A 20,576-nucleotide genomic window follows, 5' to 3' on the forward strand; every position below is an offset into this window, starting at 1 on the left:
AAGTCAATTCTGCACCTGCTGTTTAGAGGCATCATGATTTTGCAGACTATCCTTCCACTATTTCTTGGTTTAGTCCTCAGTACCATTACAGGTAACTGTGTTTTAGTGGTAGCTTACAAGTTGCCAATCTAGGAGTTCAGGGTGTCGTGCTCAAACGCCGTTTACATGTTACTTTTGATAATATTATCTAAAAGCCGAAAAGTATAGAACAATAGCTCATAATTGTAGGATTGATTTATCATTATTGTCTCCTTTATTCCTTATTCTTTTTCATAAAGAAATTTCGAATAAGCGCGGGCGACTGGACCTAATTTTATACTAATCTAGTGTGAACTTACTGTGAGTGTCAGCTAAATATATGTACTTTATACGGTACGGCATTTGCTGTTGCTACAATTCTCGACATTTCTTTATTCAGTGAAACGTGGTTTGAGAGGGAAGTTCATCAATTGCTCTAGTTGTAATCCACGTTATATATGGCGAAAGAGAAGGAAAACAAAAATGAAATAAGATTTCTGTCGCCAAAGTGAGAGGAGTGAAGAGTGAGAGGTATATTAGGTTTGTTTTTGACACTGCAAGAAAAAGGGGTGCAGTTCAAGGATTCAGTTATTTTCCACTTGAAGTGATACTCTTCATTTCGTCTTTGCCAAAGATCAATACAATTTAAGCTGGGAATAACTAGAACTAAATCATTCGCCTTTAGCTTTATTTTAAATCTGCGTGCTGGGCATTCATTCCACTCGTGACAAGTTTCAGAAGTTTGTGCACCGAAATCTCAAACCGCCGGTTGGAAAAATCAATCTTATGACTTCATCGGCTCCAAAGCAAAACATGTTGAGCCTTAGAAACAACCTCTGTCTCTCACTTGAGACCCTGCTCTGTTTCTGTGTTAACAAGTTGCTACTTTCTTTAATTGCTTTTCAGAAGCCAAAAATTCTACAGTTACAGGAATTAATGGCACAGCTGAGTAAGTCAACTTTACTTAATTTTATTTTGAAAACGTCTTTAGGTTTTTCCGTGATAATATCAAATAGCATCGCGGAAAACATTTCACGAGTTGGTATTTGCAAAACATTTTGAATTATCTTCTGATAAGTCAAAGACCTGTCTGGGTGCGTTGCGCAAGGTTTAAAAATCAATAAGCGTCGATATCATTAAAAACAAAGTCACATATGAGATATTCTATTTATTCAACACTGTCGTCTGGCGTCTGTCAACATTCAAAAGTACAATAAACTCTCCTTTATACGAAGATACGAAGAAGAACGAGTGTTACAATAAGATACTGTGAGCCAGTTTTGGGCTAGTTCTGTAACTGCTATTTCTTTGGTACAGCGAATCATATATATGATTCGGCAAAATGAGCTACATATATCAATGCATGAGAAAATAAAAGTCCTTGTAAGGAAAATTAGCCTTGTATATTTATGTAGAATGCCTGCCTTATTAAGGGAATGAAAGCACTCACTGGGTAAACTTCTGTAGAAATAAAAATACAACAAGGACCTTCGGGATTGTACTTCCGATTAAGCTATGAAGTGAAGCAGAAGTAATATCAGTGTAGGACACATGATATTTTGTCGAACGGCGAACACGTGAATGGATATTTAGTTAGCTAACTAAAGTTAACTGGTATATTTGTTGACATTTTGCAAACAGTATCCTTTTATTCCCTTAGATGCGTGCCCGCTGACACTTCTAAACCGTCTACAGCTCATACAGAACCGGCGGTGTGCACGCCATATCAAGTCAAATTTCCAAACGGTTACTGCAAAGACATCATTGGTTATCAACGAGTCTACACCGGAACGTATCCACTAGAGCTGCACCACAATGAAAGGAGAATGTTGGGCTTTCAGAAATTTTTAAAGCGGTCACGAGGGAATTTAACAAAAGAGGGCTGGCAACTAATAATCAAAAACAATACTTTTGTTATGCGGCAAAGCTGTCTGGATATGGTGAACGATGTGTACTGTCGCCATTATTTTAAGCGCTGCTACATTTCTACCAGACCACAAGTTATTTGCAGAGAAGCATGCGATGAATTGTTCTTCAAAGTGTGTGATCGGGAGTACGAGATGGTTAAAACGTTGAAGTTTGACATAATAGACTGCACGACTCTACCATTTCGAAATAGATCATCCAACTGCTATTACCCTGACAAGATACGAGGTTAGTCCGCCGTCGTCTGCCACGTTTTGTGTTTGAGGTATTTCGAAAGGGAGAAGCCCTACAAACCCCTGCGCATCTAATTTCAGGGACCTAGGAACCAGATTATCGAAGACTGGTAGCACAAACGGCCAAACTGTTCCCTTGATATCGATATTTCCCACATTTTAAAAGTTGTAATATGGATTAATGAAGAAAAGGAGATAGGTGGGAAGGTCCGCCTTTCTACTAAAAAACACGGCCGGGAAACAAATCAAAACAGTAAAATTATTAGCACTAATATCTACATTTTGATTTTTTGATGATTAGACAAACTTGACGTTTTGGAAAGTGTAGGTAAGTTTTTTATATATATTTATTAAGGGCATACGTTTTGCTAGAGTCTGTACTTACTTATTCCTCTTCTTCCCTGGTGGGACATAAGGCGGCAACGATCTGCTTCCATCGGGACCGATCTTTTGCTACAAGTTGTGCCTCGCCCCAAGTCAAGCCCATCTCGTTTAGCTCGGCCATCACAGTACGTCTCCAGGTTGTCTTGGGCCGCTCTCGCCTCCTTTTACCAGGTGGTGTCCATTTAAGAGCGGTCTTTGGGATACAGTCTTGGTCCATTCTGAGGACATGTCCAAGCCAACGGAACCGGCGGCGTTTGATCTCAAGCACCACACTTTGGCTCTTTGTTTTGCTAGAGTCTGTACATCAATATTATGTTATGTTTACACAAGTGATCGGTTGAGAAGTAAGGTTTTGAAGTAAGCAGGTGACGGGACTATAGAAGATCACCGATAAGGAAACTGCATTTGACTGGCAAGGGTTGTACACCTTTCGGCTTGGTTTGTTAAAGCATTTGTTACGTTTTTAAATTATCATTGTTTTGCATTTGATGAGGCAGCACGCTTTAATGAGCCAATCGGTCGTTCTCTGTCCAGCCAATTGGATATAGAAGCTAACAGCAACATTACTGCTCGCGCTTTTTGTCTCGGTTACGGGTCAGCTGGGACAAGCAATCAAATAATTGGTAAAAATTTTTATTGTAATGTTGTGAATATTTTTCTTGTATTTACTTACCTTTTTCTTATTAAAACATCGTCTCTAAGTCAATTTCAATCTTTTGTTTGCAGACTGCTTCCATGGAGATGGACGCGGTTACCGTGGCAACAGAAGCGTCACAGTTTCTGGGTACACCTGTCAGTCGTGGGGTACCCAATGCCCCCATCAACACAATATCAGTGAAAAGATTTACAAATCTATTGAAGATAGTGGCAATTTATGTCGTAATCCAGGGGGGTACGATCTGAATGGGCCGTGGTGTTTCACCACAAATGGGACTGTGAGTTGGGAGCACTGTGATGTGCCTAAATGTGCTGAACGACGTAAGGGGATTGGAATACCATCATTTTACAACCAAAAAACATTCACATGATTATATTGTGCGTACAGTTCTGTACATTTAAAGGTGTTTCAAGTTGATAAGGGACTGGTCAATAAGTACAGGAGGGTGGGCCGGAGCAGAAAGGGGGTGGGTCATCATTTTTGAGCCCTCGAAAAGGGGTGGGTTATGTTATTTTGATCTACACGTAGGGGGTGGGTCATCTTATTTATTCACTAACTTTTAACTGTTATAGTTCCAAGAAAAGCTGTATTCATCAGTATATAAAATTGATAAATTTCTCTATGTAAGCAGTTTTAAATGAATTTCTAGCGATTTCAAAAGGCCCAAATATAAACATTTCCCGGGGGAAGCATGCCCCCTGACCCCCCTAGATGGCTTGTAATCATATCATTAGTTTTACCTGACTCTCTTCAACCTGCACAGATTCACGCTGGGCTTTAGGCCTTTTAATACCAGTTAACTCTTTTCTCGAACAATTTGCAAATATGAATGATGGACAGTGGTTGTATTTTATGTTATTAATTTCTGTATAAAAATATGAACTATAAAAATAAGCGAAAATAAGCCACGACGTTTCGAACTCATCTTATTCATTATCAAGTAGAATGAGTAAAATACGGTCGAGTTAAGTTTAAATGCAAATAGAAGTGATAAAGTATATTAGAATATTTTAAAAGCAGTGTTTCGCGGTCAATAGCGTTCACAGTGTTATGTGTGCGGTATTTAATTAGGTAAATACTTTCGCACGTATCGAGTCCGCCTGCGTGTTTAGTTCTGGTTTTCTCTCGCGAATTAAAAGCATTTCGTTCACTAAACAATCCAGTTTCCCTTTGCATTTCTTTAAGACGGAAAACATATTTCTTATGTCAGGACTCTCGACACCGTGGATTTCTTTTAAGTGCTTGCCAATACTGAGGTTTTGTGTTCATCTATGCGCTGATGTAGATGTCTGTGGTGTAACCCACATAATCAGCATCACACTGATCACATTTAAATGAATAAACAACGCATTGATTGTTCACCAAAGCAGGAACACTGCTTTTAAACACTGCTTTTAATTTCTATACTCTATCACCTCTTGCATTAACTTAACTCGACCGTTTTTTACTCAACTATGATATGAACTCAAGATGAGTTGCGTCGTGCTTATTTTCGCTTATTTTTATAATTAATTGTATATCGAAATGTTCTCTCATTAAAAATATGAACTCTTCAATAATTGATTATGAATTAATATCATATACTGATTCAGTTTTTTGCATATGTTTGTGTCTAAATTTTCCCATGGACTTTACACACAAATATGTGGAAAACTTACAAAAGGCTAGTATGAGAAGTGATAAATTCATCCTTCTTTGGTGTGTTAAGAAATGGAAAAAGACGTACATGGGGGTGGGTCATGTAATTTTCAACCCCCTGTTAGGGGTGGGTTAGTCAGTTTTGAGCCAGACGGAAGGGGTGGGTCACAAATTTTCGAGCCACCACTTTTCCAATTGCTCCGGACCACCCCCCCCCCCCCCTGATACTTATTGACCAGTCCCTAAGGAATTCTTGCTGACTTTTCCGCCAACGTAGTACAACAATGCCCGGTTTTAGCAAGGTTTTTTGTGGATACTTTCTAGCCGTTTCAACAATAACTGACCAAACGTGTCACTCTCTTTGTTACTCTTAAATAGGTCCAATTACTACTTTGACCGAGTTAAAGTTAAAGTTAAGTTTCCAAAGTTTATCTTTTTATCTTATAGCGCCCTCAAGCTCACCAATCAATTTCCGAGGTCACAACATGAGCTCAACAAGCATAAAACTCACTTGGGGAGATGTTCCAAAGAACACTATTCATGGAATACTTCTTGGATTTCACGTTGCCTGTGAAAGAGACGGCAACGTGTCAGACAGGCATTTCGAGACTGTGGTGCCTGCAGAGCATAAATGGATGTTTGAAGGACTGCAAAAATATAGGAATTATAGTTGCTTGCTCAGGGCGTACAATAACTATGGAAACGGTACCTGGAGTGAAGAATTGGTCATTTTAACTGATGAAGATGGTATGTTAGTAAAAGAAGGAGAGAAAAGGATATATTTACTGTTACAATGAGATTATCTGGTAAATTGTTTAATTGTACAATAATAATCCTTCTGCCGATTCCTTAAGTTTTGTTTTTACTACTCGAAAATAAACTACATGTATATCGCCCATATACTAGATGGCGAAATTTGTTTGAAATGTGATCCAATCATTCGATGTCAAGTGACCTGTAGGTGCCTTAGTACTATTTGAACACTGCACATTTTCTCCCTCTTTCTAGTTCCAGATCGCCCTCCAAAGGAAATAACAGCGGTAAGCATAGGAAGTGATACAGTACAAGTTGACTGGAATCCAGTCCCACCAGAATATACCAATGGAGAGGTGCTTGGGTACAAAGTGCTTTACAATGATGTCAACGATAGCTCACGTGTCAACAGTAGCGTAGTTTCACCAAAAAAGACCCATTCAAAGATCGAAGGATTGAAAGCCAACACCAACTATAGTTTTCAGGTTCTTGCCTTTACAGTCAAGGGAAACGGGCCTAAGAGTGTGGCGTACTTTGCTAGAACTTTCAAAGGTGTTTAAGACATTTTTTGTTTAGGTTACTTTGTACAAATTCTGTCATGTCTATTCTTTTCAGAAACGTGCGTTTTCAAACCTTTCGTTTAAAATTTGCTGTTTTGGCGGATGTTTTTCAAAGTCTGTATAGTATGTAAAAATTATTTTGTTCCCATGGTGATTAGTGTTGTCGCAAACAAAGGTATTTATTGGGCACACTCTCCTTAAGCCGGTCTACATATTTCATAACCAACAAAAACAACAACATAAACAGCTAACAAAATAGCTAGGTTAAAACGCTAGGTAGATTACAAAGTTCCTCCTTAGATCAGGCAGCGGGTAAAATATATAGCCTGCTAAATTCTCCATTTAAGCCCACAATGGCCGATAAAATTAGAATAATCATTCCTTATTGCATCGTTAAATTGAAGATGAATTCCAGTCCGTACTGCGCAATCTCGGTTGCAATGTTTATGTGAGCCTCACACGAAGGAATGTTTACAGCAAAGCTAAATATTCCGCGACAAACTTAGCTCTTTCTTCATTATTAGCACCAGATATCCTTGCAGAACAAATAATAACGAGTAGAAGAACCTTGACTCTATTTCAAACCGACGTTTCAGCTCATCGGAAATTCTTTGAACGAAACGAACTGTAATGGCGGACTAAAAATCTTCATGTATGCTGTCACCGAAGTGTAACGTTTCAACGAATTCAAAACAAAAACGAAAACAAACGCCGAGTCTGCGCAGTACGGACTGGAAATCAGCTTTAACTCACCCAAAGATATAAACTTTCATTTAGGAGAAAACGTACTACCTTCGTTCCAATTGTCTTTCAGACCTAACCAATACGAAGAACGTCGACCCTAGCACTGTAGACTCAGGAGAGTTGCATAGTGCAAAAGGTAATGAAAACAACACAAATTTTCCCATGAAGCTTAATCCTTACTAAAATGTATTAAGTTTGACTCAGGCTAGATTTGGGGGGAGAAAGAAATATTAGAATATATAACGTGCCACTAAAAAGTGCAAATGCAGAGCTGTATGTATCACTCAAATTTCATAGTAAACTTGACAGTGTTCTTAGACAAGCAAACACTGAACAAAGTCTTTTTTGTGATATGACTTTTGTGCCATGTTCAACACAAGGGAAACGCTGGACAATACAAAACCTACTGACACTTTTTATCTTTATTATTACAGTGATTATTATTGTTGTTGCGGTGTTTTTCGGCATCGTTTCACTTGGGGCAGTTGTTTTGGTGGTTTACTTTGTCCGAAAGAAGATGGGTCAGACGAGAGACTCAGAGTTTGTTGTTTTTACAAAAATGAGGACCTCCAACAAAGAAGAAAGCTCGACCTTAGCTGACCAACCAGATGCCGAGGAAGAAAGTCGCAATGACGACACATGTAAACTGTTTTTACATTGACAGAAAAACGCTTTGATATAAAGTTCTAATCACTACGACCACTTTATTCTGTAGTAACAATTAGGTCTAGTATCCAGACTGCTCGGCAACTTTTTAACAACATTTGAAATTTTAAGCAACGTTCTAGCAAACAAGCTAAGCAACTGCGAACACATTTTTCTAAACTTACTACATTTTATTCCAGTTTCCAAATATGGACTTAATCCCTGAACCTTTTGACCACTAAACAGTACTTTGATGTAGTGTTGTTTGTTTTTTTCAATTTTGTTTTCCTGTTTAAAACTTCGACTCTAGTGTGAGTAGTAAAAGGGGGCAATGAGGAGTAAATAGTAGGAAGAGCGAATATTTCTTCACCATAGCTTTAAATTCGTTACTAGTGCTAAAGGTGGTGATCATTTATTTATTCTAAATTTATAATTTTACATTGCCAGAAAAAAAGACAAAGTTGCTCAACATTACAGAAAGTGAGACCTCTTTATTCCTGTATTAATTAATTTAGATAATTTCCCTTTCCATTTTACCATTTTAATAACCCAACAATGTTTTTAGGTCACTTTTTTCGAAACGGCTTTATTTACTTTTTGTTGGAAGCTGTTGTTTGCTTTGTTATGATTCCAATTTCTTATTTTGCTCTCCTTAGCATATTTCACTCGTGTTTTTTATTTTTGTAACGTGCATATGTTTGCAGTAAGTAATTTTAGGCTTGTAAATAATAAAGATGGTAAATTTTAAGCTCGGTGATAAATAATGAATAATAATGAATTTTTCAAAAAGTGACCTAAAAACATTGTTTGTTGGGCTATTAAAATGGTAAAATGGAAAGGGAAATTGTCTAAATTAATTAATACAGGAATAAAGAGATCTCTTTTTTTGTAAGTAATTATTTTATTGTAGTAGTGTAAGTAAAGTTAGGATTGTAAGAAATGGCAAAGAAATATAATAAAAATCTGAAAAATATCATTTCTTGATTCTTGAATATCTCACACAAGTGATTTATTTGTCTTTTTATATTAGGTTTATATTTTGCAGTAACAATTACATTCATGCATTCATCCAGGTTTCCAATAGTACAGGTTGATATCCAGCAGTTCTAAAAAGTAAAAAATTGAAATGTTGAAAAATAATTGAAATTCGTTATCAGAAGGAAATTTAGTTTACATTTCCAAAAACATTTAGATTATTCGCTCTCTATTTCTATGAAGTGATCGCTGATAATATTGATGATGCCGAAGGCCGAATCAACTTTCATCTCATAAAAATGTCAATCCCTGAGCTTATAGGCACACATACACAACCTCTATTCTTGAGCTAGCATATATAGTAATGTAAGAAATCTTGATAGGTTATTTGTATCTTAATCGGACACATTGAGGTCATTAAGCGTGTGATATTTTTGAGAAATTGAAAATGTCACATCCTAAATACATACAATGGTTTATGTTTTTTTCGGTTTCGCCAGAAGGTGACACTTCTTATGGCTGAACACTTCCTAAAACCTTTTTATTAAGTGTGATCGACAATTGTTTTTCTTTAAATTGCTGGGCTTAGAAAAAAAAAAACAATTTTACAAGATACTGTATTTCAAAACTCCACGAAAAAAGGTCGTAATTAAAATAAAAATCAGCTAACATGTATATAGTATCTAAAATTATGTACTTCGCCATTTCTGAAACTGGGATTACATAATTAATGTTCCTTACTGAAGACATAGAGGATTTTTGCCAGCTGCTGAGAATGATCCCATTTTGATTGGGTGGCTTCTCAGTTGTGGTCGGCTCTCAAGCTGGGCGGGTCGCTGTAAAAAAGTACAGCTGTATTGATCGATTTTCAATTGGATCGTATATGGTGGCATGCAAGTTGCAGTTAAGACAAAAATCTGCTAAATCACCGTGACGTATTTCCTTTTAGTCAGCGTTAGTAGTACAAAATAATGGTGATCTTACCCTTGGATGACGTGAGGTCTCGTGTTAAACCTTATATTCAGACGCGGCTTTTTGGTCTGGGACTGCAAGGGGTTTGGAATCAACTAAGCCTCTACCCAAATCCTACTCTTTTTAACAAAGACTACAATGTCTAAACGAAGCTCAAATACCGTCACAGGCTCGACAATGCTCGATTACTGCCTCGGGTGATCAGCCGTTCGGTGTGGTAATGAGAGATTCGTGGCTTCCCTTACTTTCATTGCATATATTTTTGCTGGTTTTCAATTTCATTTAGGTTCCAATTTTGTTCAAACAATTTTTGACTATTTTCATCACTACTTCCTGTCCCTGTTCGCCTACTCGCCTTCTCGATGTCTCTACTGCCAAGGCAAAAACCGTTATTAATAGAAAGCACCTATTCAACGGGGATTCCGGCAAACGACAAGTTACTATAATTACAATGAATAAGTAACAGCGAGGCATTGCTTCCGTTGCTTTCGTTCATGAAGCTATTTTTGCGCAAAGTACTGTCCGGCGGCTGATACAGTTTCCACTTAATTGGCTTGCCTTCTCAGCTGTGGGTAGCTGTTCAGCTTTTTGGCTTCTCGACTCTCTGCATACACAAAACGGCCACATTTCCCGGTGTAATACCAAATTTTACACTGGCTGTGAAGAGAAACCATGATTTTGCGGACTATCCTGCCATTGGTTCTTGGATTAGTTTTCATTACCATCTCAGGTAACTTCCATGTTGGTTTAATATAAAGAACTGTGTCTTCTAAAATTACTTCAAGTTCAAACGAGTCTTCATGGAAATTTTGATATATACACCTCTCTATTATGGACAATCTCCGATCGCGATGGCCCGACAAAATTTTCACATACTTTCTTTAGAAAAAACCTTTATAATACGGCCGGGACCCTCTATAATACGGACAACGGACAAAAAATCTCGGCAGAGCAAATTCATATAAACTTATAACCACATTATTACGGACACTCCGGTGAACAGATCAGGTGATAATATTTTATGTATGTAATAGAATTTCCTGTTTGTTGCTACCTTAGACATTTTCAGAATAGGCCTTATCACGGTTTTCGACGCCATTTTGACGAGTAGGCAAAGCGGGTAGAAATAACAGTGTTTGTATGGGTATCCGACGGCAAATATGTTTTAGAAAAATTGAATTCTGGACACTTTATGAATAGTAAAGTTAAGATACATGGCAAAAGTTTTTTATTCGCCAAGTTTGAAGGTTGTCGCTGGGCTAGAAAGCGTTCAGTTACGTTTTTAATTTTTTCCATACATTTGTCTATAATTTTTCCGGAGACCCGCGTCAATCATACGAAAAAATATAGACGAACGTACGGCAAATTAAAAACGTAACTGAACGCTTTCTAGCCCAGCTAAATCCTACAAACTCGGAAAATAAAAACGTTTGCCTAGTATCTTAACTTTACAATTCATAAAATGTCCAGAAATCGATTTTTGTGAAAGATATTTGCCGTTGGATTCCCATACAAAAACTGTAATTTCTATCCCCTTTGCCTACTCGTCAAGATGGCGTCGAAAACCGTGATAAGGCCTATTGTGCTTAAAATTACTTTTTCGGTGTCCGCATTACAGAGGTTCAACTTATCTAAAAGCAAACATATAATATTTTGATCGGAATCGATTGGTGTATCGGTACAGACTCGCTAATACCTCCTCGTAATTAAAGAGAGATAGAACTAGCGCCGGCGATAGGCGTTAATTTCATACTAATTTACAAGGCTGCGCGCTAGCACTGGGTGTAAGCTCAATATCATGTACATGGTACAGTATTTGCTATTACTTCAATCTATCCATTTCCTTATTCAATAAAATATGGTTCTGAAGGCGATTTGACAATTCAATTTCATTTATTCTTCTAGCGGGAATCCGCTTTACATGTGCCACTGGCGGAAGAGAAGTAGAACAAAAACGAAATACAACTTCTGATGCTATTTATTGGCGAAACTTTAATGTAGGGAGATTCACGAGGAAGAAAAAGTGATATTAGTCTTGTTTCTGGCATTGCAACGGACATCTGGGGCATTTACTGAATTACTGAGGGTATTGTTCAAGGACAAATTCCCACTAAGTAATACTTTGTCTTTTCTTAGTTAACAGTAAGGACAATTTATAACATCTCTAAATTTATTACCCATAGCTTCTAATTCTTTGCGCTGTGTATTCGCCCGCATGTCAAGTTTGTGCATCGGAATCGATCCCAGCCAGATGGGAAAACCAAGGAAGGGCTTCCCCTCCAAAGCAAAACAACCAGGGCTTAAAAAAGCTCTCCCCACACGAGAGGCTGCCTTGTTTCTGTGGAAGCTGCTAATTTCTTTAATTGCTTTTCAGAAGCTGAAAATTCTACAGTTACAGACATTAATGGTACAGCTAAGTAAGTCAGCTTAACTTGATGTTATTTTGAAGCTTGTTAAAGTTTTGCTGTGATAAAATTACACTAACTGTTGGAAGACATGGTTTTATTACGTCAGGAAACAAATGTGCCCGCTCCATCACATAGCATCGCAGAAAAATTTCATGTGACGTAATTTTACTTGCATGAGGCAATTACCTCCTGATTAGCCAAAGAACAGCACATTTATTTCGGCTGGTCTTGGCACGTTGCACACTATTTTAAAATCATTCAGTGTAGATATCATCAAACACGAAGTCACAAAGTGGGGCATTCAACGATGTCTACTGGTTTCTTCTAATATTCAACAGATATACAATGCACTTGTTGACATGCTTTAAAATATTTCATTTTGTTGCTTAACAATTGTTCACGAGTGTATCATTGTTACAGTAGGATTGAAGCAAATGAATAAGTCAGCTATTTCGATTCTTCTTTACCTTAGATGCGCGCCCGTGACTCAACAAGTTCCACTAGCAAAGTGCTCGCCATACCAAGGCACATTTCCAAATGGTTATTGCAAAGATATCATTGGTTATCTACCCGTCTATGGAAGTTATCAAGACCTACACGAGAGCGAAACCAAGCTGCGCAACTATCAGATGGCCAAGAACTTTCTTCTCAAGACACGACAGCAAAGGGGAATCAACGGCATCTATTTCTCTGTACGACAAAGCTGTCTGGATATGGTGGACGATGTGTATTGTCATCATTACTTTAAACACTGCAACATTTCTTCCAAACCTCAATTTATTTGCAGAGAAACATGCAACAAGCTACTCTTTGAAGTATGCGATAGGGAAATAAAATTGGTGAAAACATTCGCAGAGGAGGAGCCCAGTATTTTCATGGAAATCATAAATTGCAGAACTCTGCCATTTCGAAATGAATCATCCAACTGCTACTATCCCGACAAGATACGAGGTCAGTAGAGAGGAGTGGTACCCTGGGCTATCAATTTCTTCATTTGAAGCAAGAGAAATTAGGAGGGAAAACGTGCGTGAGCAAGTCACAATTGATTTTTGTTTTAGTTTTGATTGGCTAAGGAGGTGGCGCGAGATTTTTAAGCCAATCAGTAAGCGTAGTAATGCAAAACCAAAGCAAACGAGAATTACTTTCAAAACTCGAGTGCACAAAAGAGATTAATATGCTTCGACGCATTATTTGCAGAATAAAACCTCTTATCACCTTGAGCTATAACACTGTTTCTCTGGGGGAATCAAGTACCAATTTCTTAACCGATTACGTCTGAAAAAAATTGTTCATTAAGCTGATGTTGCAACTTAACCGCACTGAGAGTTAGATTTATCGCAAAGGTTCTTTTTTCGCTGAGACTTCGTCTGTCTCCGCTTAGTCAGCATTCCACGTACTAATGTTCCCTCTTTTTCTTTTCTCTACGATTTAGACAAGCTTAATATTCTGGAAAGTCAAGGTAACAAATACTAAGAACCAAGACATACAACGGTACAACGGTTTTGCTGAAACTTGTTGGTGGACACTGGCGTTACCTTTTAATAATAACTTTATGTACCACGGGTAATTTTAGTAACAGTATCAAACAGGCAAAGAATTTGATTAGGTTCGAGAAGGTAACACCCTTAAGCTTTCAATGTAGGCGAAAAACTCCAAATATTAGCCAATCAAGTGTAAATGTAACAGCGAACGTTTCGCGAACTTTATTGCCCTGTTTACAAATTATTTCACAAAACAGTTATTAATTTTTTTTTCCAAATACGGCTTAATTTGAGGAACTACCCTAGTACGTTTTGATGAAACAATCCGTCGATTCTCACGATTTCGGAAATTTTCAAAAATCACGGTCAATCTTTTGTTGCAGAATGCTTCTACGGAGATGGACGTGGTTACCGTGGCAACAAAAGCTTTACAGTTTCCGGGCACACTTGTCAGTCGTGGGATGCCGAATGCCCCCATAAACACAATATCAATGGAACGATTTACAAAGAGATGAGTGGAAATTTATGCCGCAATCCAGGAGGGTACGCTTTGGATGGGCCGTGGTGTTTTACCTCAAATAGGACCATACGATGGGAGTCCTGTGATGTGCCTAAATGTCCCGAAAGACGTAAGTAAATTGGCATGCCAAGTTTTTAATGAATCTTACTGTATTTATTTGATTAAGCGCCCTGGGCGCTTATTAAATTTTTGGTCCTTGAGAGAGGGTGCTTATTCGAGGTGGGCGCTTATTCGAGGCTGGGCGCTTATTAAATTTTCACGATTTTCAGCAAATAGTAAGTTTATTTTCGTAACAAAACAATAAATAATAACAAAACGTGAAGATGTACCAAAGCAGAATTTTAACTGTTCATTGAAAGTTTCTGTAAAATACTAAGAAAACTCGGTCATGGGGGAAGTCTTCTTAGTAGTACTTAGTCAATTTCAATAATCAATACTCATCTTGTGCACTACAGTTTTTTTGTGGGGTGGGGGGTGGGCGCTTATTCGAGGCTGGGCGCTTATTAACTTTTCCTACCTTTTGGGTGGGCGCTTATTCGAGGTTGGGCGCTTAATCGAATAAATACGGTATGCAGTTTTTTTTACAATTTTTACGTTTTACACTCAGTTAGACAAAATGTTGTAACCATTAGTATTTATACACTTCTTATGATTTTTTTCTATTTTTATTTCGTGGTGTACCAGCAAGCTAGCTTTTTAGCTAAGTGTACCGACCCCGATAAATACAAATTGATTGATTGATTGATTGATTGATTGATTGATTGATTGATTGATTGATTGATTGATTGATTGATGCAAGCTGGAGGATCAACTAAAGTACCGAGCATGCAAATCAATTTTAGAGAAACATATCGAAATAAACCAAAGGTTTCCACTTTGTCGCTTAGAAAGTGTAAAGTATGCACATTTGCTATAATTATACAAATATAGCAGCATCTCGCTTTTATAGATTTCACCAATGTACACGATTGTGACTGACTACGGTTTCAATCTTTATCTTTCGATTTTCCACATAGCATCCTCAAGACCACCAGCCAATTTCCGCGGTCACAGTGGGAGCTCAACAAGCATAAAACTCACTTGGGGAGATGTTCCAAAGGATCACATTCATGGAGTACTTCTTGGATTTCACGTTGCGTGTGAAAGAATGGGCAACGTGTCAGACAGACATTTCGAGAATTTAGGGCCTACGGAGAATAATTGGACGTTCCAAGGACTCCAAAAATATAAGAATTATAGCTGTCAACTGAGAGCGCACAACAATTATGGAAATGGCGCTTGGAGTGAAGAGTTGGTCATTTCAACTGATGAAGATGGTATGTTTATTGAAGGAGAGACAGGGATCTAGTCATTTATCAAATAGTTCGGTACAAGCAACCATTTTCACTTAATATAAATTAGTTAGAAACAGTGGGAGACAGACGTAATCACTGACTGACGGACGGACGGACGGGACGGACTGGCTGACTGGCTGACAGCTTACTGGCTGACTGACCTACGACTAACTGGTTGACTTGCTGACTACACTTACTTCTCCTTCTCTTTCCTAATCTTAGTACCAGATCGCCCTCCAACGAACATAACCACACACAGCCTAGCAACAGATGTGATACAAGTCAGTTGGAAGCCAGTCCCTTCGGAATATACCAATGGAAAGGTGCTTGGCTATAACGTGCTTTACAAAGAAATCGACGATTTGTCACCTGCCAACAGTAGCTTAGTTTCACCGGAAGAAACACATTTGAAGATCAAAGGGTTGAAAGCCAATACCAATTATAGCTTTCAGGTTCTTGCATTTACGGCAAAGGGCAATGGGGCTAAAAGCAAGGCCTACTTCGCGAAACCTTTATCAGGTAATGATTTCCCCGTCAAACTCACACATAACTTGTATTTAACCTTTTTCGATTCTAATGACTTCTTTTAATCATGCAAGAGGCAGTTGAACAAAAAGAAGCAAATTGAACAGAGTTTCATCATTGTTTATCGAGAAAATTATTTCATTGTAAATTTTGTTCAAAATTAAGGTACATGATCTGACGGCACAACGCTTAAATAAAGTTCTCAAATGTTGGTCGTAAAATCAAATTTTGATTTACAACTGTATTGATTGTTTTGTTGACGGCATGAGTCGAAACATTACTCAATTTGTTGTTATAACATTGAATCCACAGGCAAAACTGGCTGGATGCCAAAACCCGACCCCAGTTCAGGCAAAGCACAAAGTGGAAAAGGTTGTGCAGACTTGCATGTTGTTGTCTTTGCGTTTGTTTGTTGTTTTATATCCTGGACTTGGAATGATTTCTTCCAATTGAACGAAAATTTCATTCAGCAACTGCTATCATGTTTACTTGCCTGGGCGACAAAGGTGGAATGCTATCAGTTCACCGCCTAGCGCGGTGAACACAGCGTCATAAGCCGAGCTTGTCGACCAAAAAGAATACCCAATTCTTATATTCATCTCTGGAAACTATACTATTCAAAATCTTAAACTGTAGCTGATTTGTAAAGTAAATTAAAAAGAAATTATGTTACTTTGGATTACCACACAAACAATGCATTCATTTTGAGTCTGGTTCAGTTGCTGTCACAATGTAGAATTGACACACTTTTTATGTTTATACAGTAAGCATGGCCGTGCTTGCAGTGTTGTCGGGGACAGTTGCTCTTGGCACAGTTGTATTTGCAATATACTTTGTCCGAAAGAGGAGGACGTCATTAAATGTCAACAATGAAAGTGGTAGGGTATGAAATGTAGCTTTAATTTTTGAGGGGAGCTGGTTCATAATCAGCATCAAACTTGTGTTTCTTGTTTGCAAGTTGTGCTTCCTGTTTTCGTGAATCTTCAAGTATTAACTATTTTGTACGTGAGGCGATAAGCCCCTCCTGGTAGGGATGCTTTGCTGGGGTCTAGGGACCCCTACTCCGTTTCAGACCAAGTAAAGCTCAAATTTGCTACCCCATCTCAGAATATAGAGTTAAATATACCCCATCTCAGAGCGGGAGTGGAGAAAATATTTTTTCGCACATTTCATAAATATTAATTTTACTGTTTTATTAATTTGTAAATATTCTAATTTAAGATATTACTATAAATTAGCATAACTCATTGTCCGTCAATTAAGTAATCGCGCAATCTGATTGGGCAGGCTACACAGGTGCCGTGCATTGATCGACAGACGGCTCTCGGAGCGCGCGCCCAGTTTTTCCCTAAATTTTATCAATCAAAACCTTAAATAAATCAACTCTAGCAATATTCTGTGTTTAATAGATCGGACAGTAGGTTATGCTAGAACAATGGGACGGCTCACTCTCGGTTCTCCTCGCCAACAATCTGCCGATAGAAACCACGAGCTTGCCGTCTAATTGTTAATTATAATCTTACAAATGGATGAATTTTGCTCATAATTTTAATCATATGGAAGATTGTGCCAATGGATGCACGCGTCCTAGAAGAATTTAGCCAACATGAGATTTTTAAAACAGAACAAACTACCAATCTATATCTGTTGATTATAAAATTTTCAGGTTTGAATTATCCGCTAGCTCCTTATGCCATTTCCTCGCCCGCTTGGGTTGAGAGGATCGGTACAACTGACTCCCAAGGATACGACATGCCAGACACTGTTCCCACCACAACTCGTCAACCACGTTACATCAACATTGCTGCTGATGGCTCGCTTGACCTCCCACCACACTTAAGGAACATCATTAACGAGTTTGAACAGTTGTATGAAAACACACGCTACAAGACGCTGCAGCGTCATGGCAGGCGGCGGTCAGTTGGAGGAGCAGTGGATGGGCGTGGAAACTCCGTGTATGATAGGCTGCAAAAAGGGATTATTCCAATTGCTACATGCCAAGCCAATAGATGTAGCCAAGAAGTGCAAAGGACCGTGACTTCAGCGAAAGAACACAAACTTAAGAAATGCCACTCTGTTGATCTGGGCGAGCTACGACCGTTTGTTGGAGTTCTTCACGGAGAAAAACGCAGCATGGAGGCCACAGAAGTACCGGGTACCTTGGCACACAGGTCTCGGCGCCGTTTCTCTGTTGACCTGGGTCACCTAAGGGAGTTCATTGCTCTCAGAGAAATGAAGGTCTCTACCAAAGAAGAGAGCTCGAATTTAGCTGACCAAACCAGAAGCAAAGGAAGCAGGTTGAGCACATACGGATGGTCAGGACAATACTAAATCTCTCAAATGCTAAAAAAAAATGATTATAACTACATCAAGTAGTATAAATTTGTATCATTTTAAAACAATGGTAAGCTGTCAAACAAAAGTATGCCCACAAAGCTATAAAATGTTTAATTTGCTTACCCACCTTGCAAATACGAACAAACGAAATTATTTTGTTTAAAAAACGTGGATCACGCAGTTTCGAAGACATTTTTGTTATTTTAAAGATTGTTACATTAAATGTTGATTTTGTTCATGAAAAACCAATTTCAAATGGAATTTGCAAGAAAATGTTATTTACTTTTACTTTTTTTTAAATGCCACGTCAGCACTTTTTTTTACCAGTTTTCAAACCTAGCTTACTCGAATATTTGCGCGAGTTTTTTTTTCTTGATTTTAATAGCCGTTGATAATATCTCCATATTTTTGCTTGGTCATCGGCCGGGCAAAAATTCCTCGTTATAAGTAGGCGCCGTCCTTAATACGACAAAGGATACACAAAAACGCAGTTCAATTCGCTTTGACAGGAACAATGCACCATAAAATGCTGTAAGCATAACGAGTAACTAGCAGGAAGTGATATCTTTACTTGTGATAATCTTTTATTTGGAGCAAATTATGAAAGAGAATCCAAGCTGCAGGAAGTTTTCAGTTGACAGCAAAGTAGATTGCCGTAGATTGTCCTGGAAGTACAAGTTTCCATTATATCGAGTGTGAAGAAATGCCGGTTTTATCTTGTAAATATGATCGGACCCGTCCGTACTTGGCAAATAAAGGGTAACCCTGATCTACAGTGGGAGACGCTGTGTCCTAATGGTTAGTGCGCTGGAATCCAAATTTAACAGTCCGGCTTTGAGCCCTGGCCGGGGTCACCGTGCTGTATTCTTTGGAAAGACAATTTACTCTCACATTTTCTTTTTTTCACTCAGGTGCAAGGAACCGGCGAATGAAATCCTGGGGTAACCCTACGTTAAACTAGCATCCCATCCAGGGGAGAGTAGAAATACATCTAGACATGCTAAGGAAACAGCCTTATAGGCCACTAGTCTCGAAAGCTTTACCTTAACTGATCTGAAGGCATGTCAGAGTAGCACAATGATGGGATTTTTAAATCCCACACTGTCGTATTAAAACACGACACATGTACAATGCTGTCTAGCTTAAATGTTTCGTATGAACCGAATATGAAATTTATGCTAGCTCGCGTATATAATATAACTTTATCTTGTACTTAACTATACTGTTGTTTAACATTTTGCTGTTAAACTTGAATTGACAGATAATGCTATAATGTTATATCAAGTTGCGTAGCCTTATGTGCCACCTTTCCAGCACTACAAGCTTACCCTTTGAGTCGACAAACGAATAAGAGCATTGACCAAGGTGGACGTTTGCAGTAAAAGTCACACTATTTTCCGACCAAAAAACAAACAATATTGACTTCAAGTCTATTAATCAGTATAAGCAGAATCCTACCAGTGTTCTAATGCAAACGCTGCAATGTGAACGCCTGCGCTCTTGTACACTAACAGCCATATTACATTGCGGTGGCTTGAGGTCGTCTATAAAATGGTTACGTTTTCTCGTTTCTCCGAAATTTCGAGTGAAGATTTGGAAATATTATTGAGTAATTCAACTTCCTAGAAGGCCAAACGAAAGACATTGAACGAACTGATAAAGGCGCAGCTGTAAGTTTTAATTAAGTCCCCGTTCAATTTCGCTAAAGCGTGAAGTTTTGTTGTACTTAAAAAGTTGAAATTCGTTATCAGAAGGAAATTTAGTTAACATTTTCTACAAAAACTTAGGTAATTCGCTCTCTTTTTTTTGAGTTGATCGCTGATTATATCGATGAGGCCGAAGGCCGAATCAACTTTCATCTCCTAAAAATGCCAAGCTCAAATATTTAATAAGAGAGATAGATAGAGATAGATAGATTTTATTAGAAAACTCATTGCAGCCGCCGGAGCGGCTGAATTACGAAGTACTTTACAATAAAAATTATATTATACAAAATAAAATATTAAAAACTATTTATAATTAAAATGTGTCTTGTTAATGTGTCTTACAAATAAAAAACAGTGATCTCCGGTCATAAAAACTTGTGGGAGAGTGAGAAAACTGAAAACAGATCAAGTACAAAGCACATCTCAAAGGAAAAGCGCTGGAAAAAGGCATTCTACCGATTTAACGACTAAAAGAGATATTTGTTCCTGGTTGATTCTAGACCTAGCATATATAGTAATATTAGAAATCTTGATGGGTTATTTATATCTTAAATCGGATACATTGAGGTCATTCAGCGTGTGATTATTTTAAGAAATTTAAAACGTTCTAAAATAAATACATACAGTGGTTCTTTTTTCCAGTTTTGCCCCAAGGTAACATTTCTTATGGATGAACACTTTCCAAAACCGTTTTTTTTTTTCAAGTGTGATTGACAATTCTTGAGACAATCAACAATAATTTTAAAATGCTGGGCTCAG

General features: G+C 38.0%; 1 protein-coding gene across 1 annotated transcript; it reads left to right on the forward strand.

The window, feature by feature from the left end:
- LOC144648261 (protein sidekick-2-like) lies at window positions 1-20,059 on the forward strand. Its single transcript, XM_078507878.1, has 18 exons — window positions 1-91; window positions 925-967; window positions 1,679-2,172; window positions 2,479-2,505; window positions 3,288-3,539; window positions 5,305-5,604; window positions 5,866-6,162; window positions 6,985-7,050; window positions 7,349-7,573; window positions 11,412-11,529; window positions 12,387-12,865; window positions 13,347-13,373; window positions 13,779-14,024; window positions 14,932-15,231; window positions 15,472-15,768; window positions 16,087-16,146; window positions 16,539-16,652; window positions 17,441-20,059. The coding sequence occupies exons 1-18, from the start codon at window positions 34-36 to the stop codon at window positions 18,103-18,105; spliced, it is 4,068 nt and encodes a 1,355-aa protein (XP_078364004.1). The 5' UTR covers window positions 1-33; the 3' UTR covers window positions 18,106-20,059.
- The last annotated feature ends 517 nt before the right edge of the window (window positions 20,060-20,576 follow it).

The sequence above is a fragment of the Oculina patagonica genome, chromosome 4 (assembly GCF_052425735.1).
Source record: "Oculina patagonica isolate OP01 chromosome 4, crgOcupat, whole genome shotgun sequence".
Lineage (NCBI taxonomy): Eukaryota > Metazoa > Cnidaria > Anthozoa > Scleractinia > Oculinidae > Oculina > Oculina patagonica.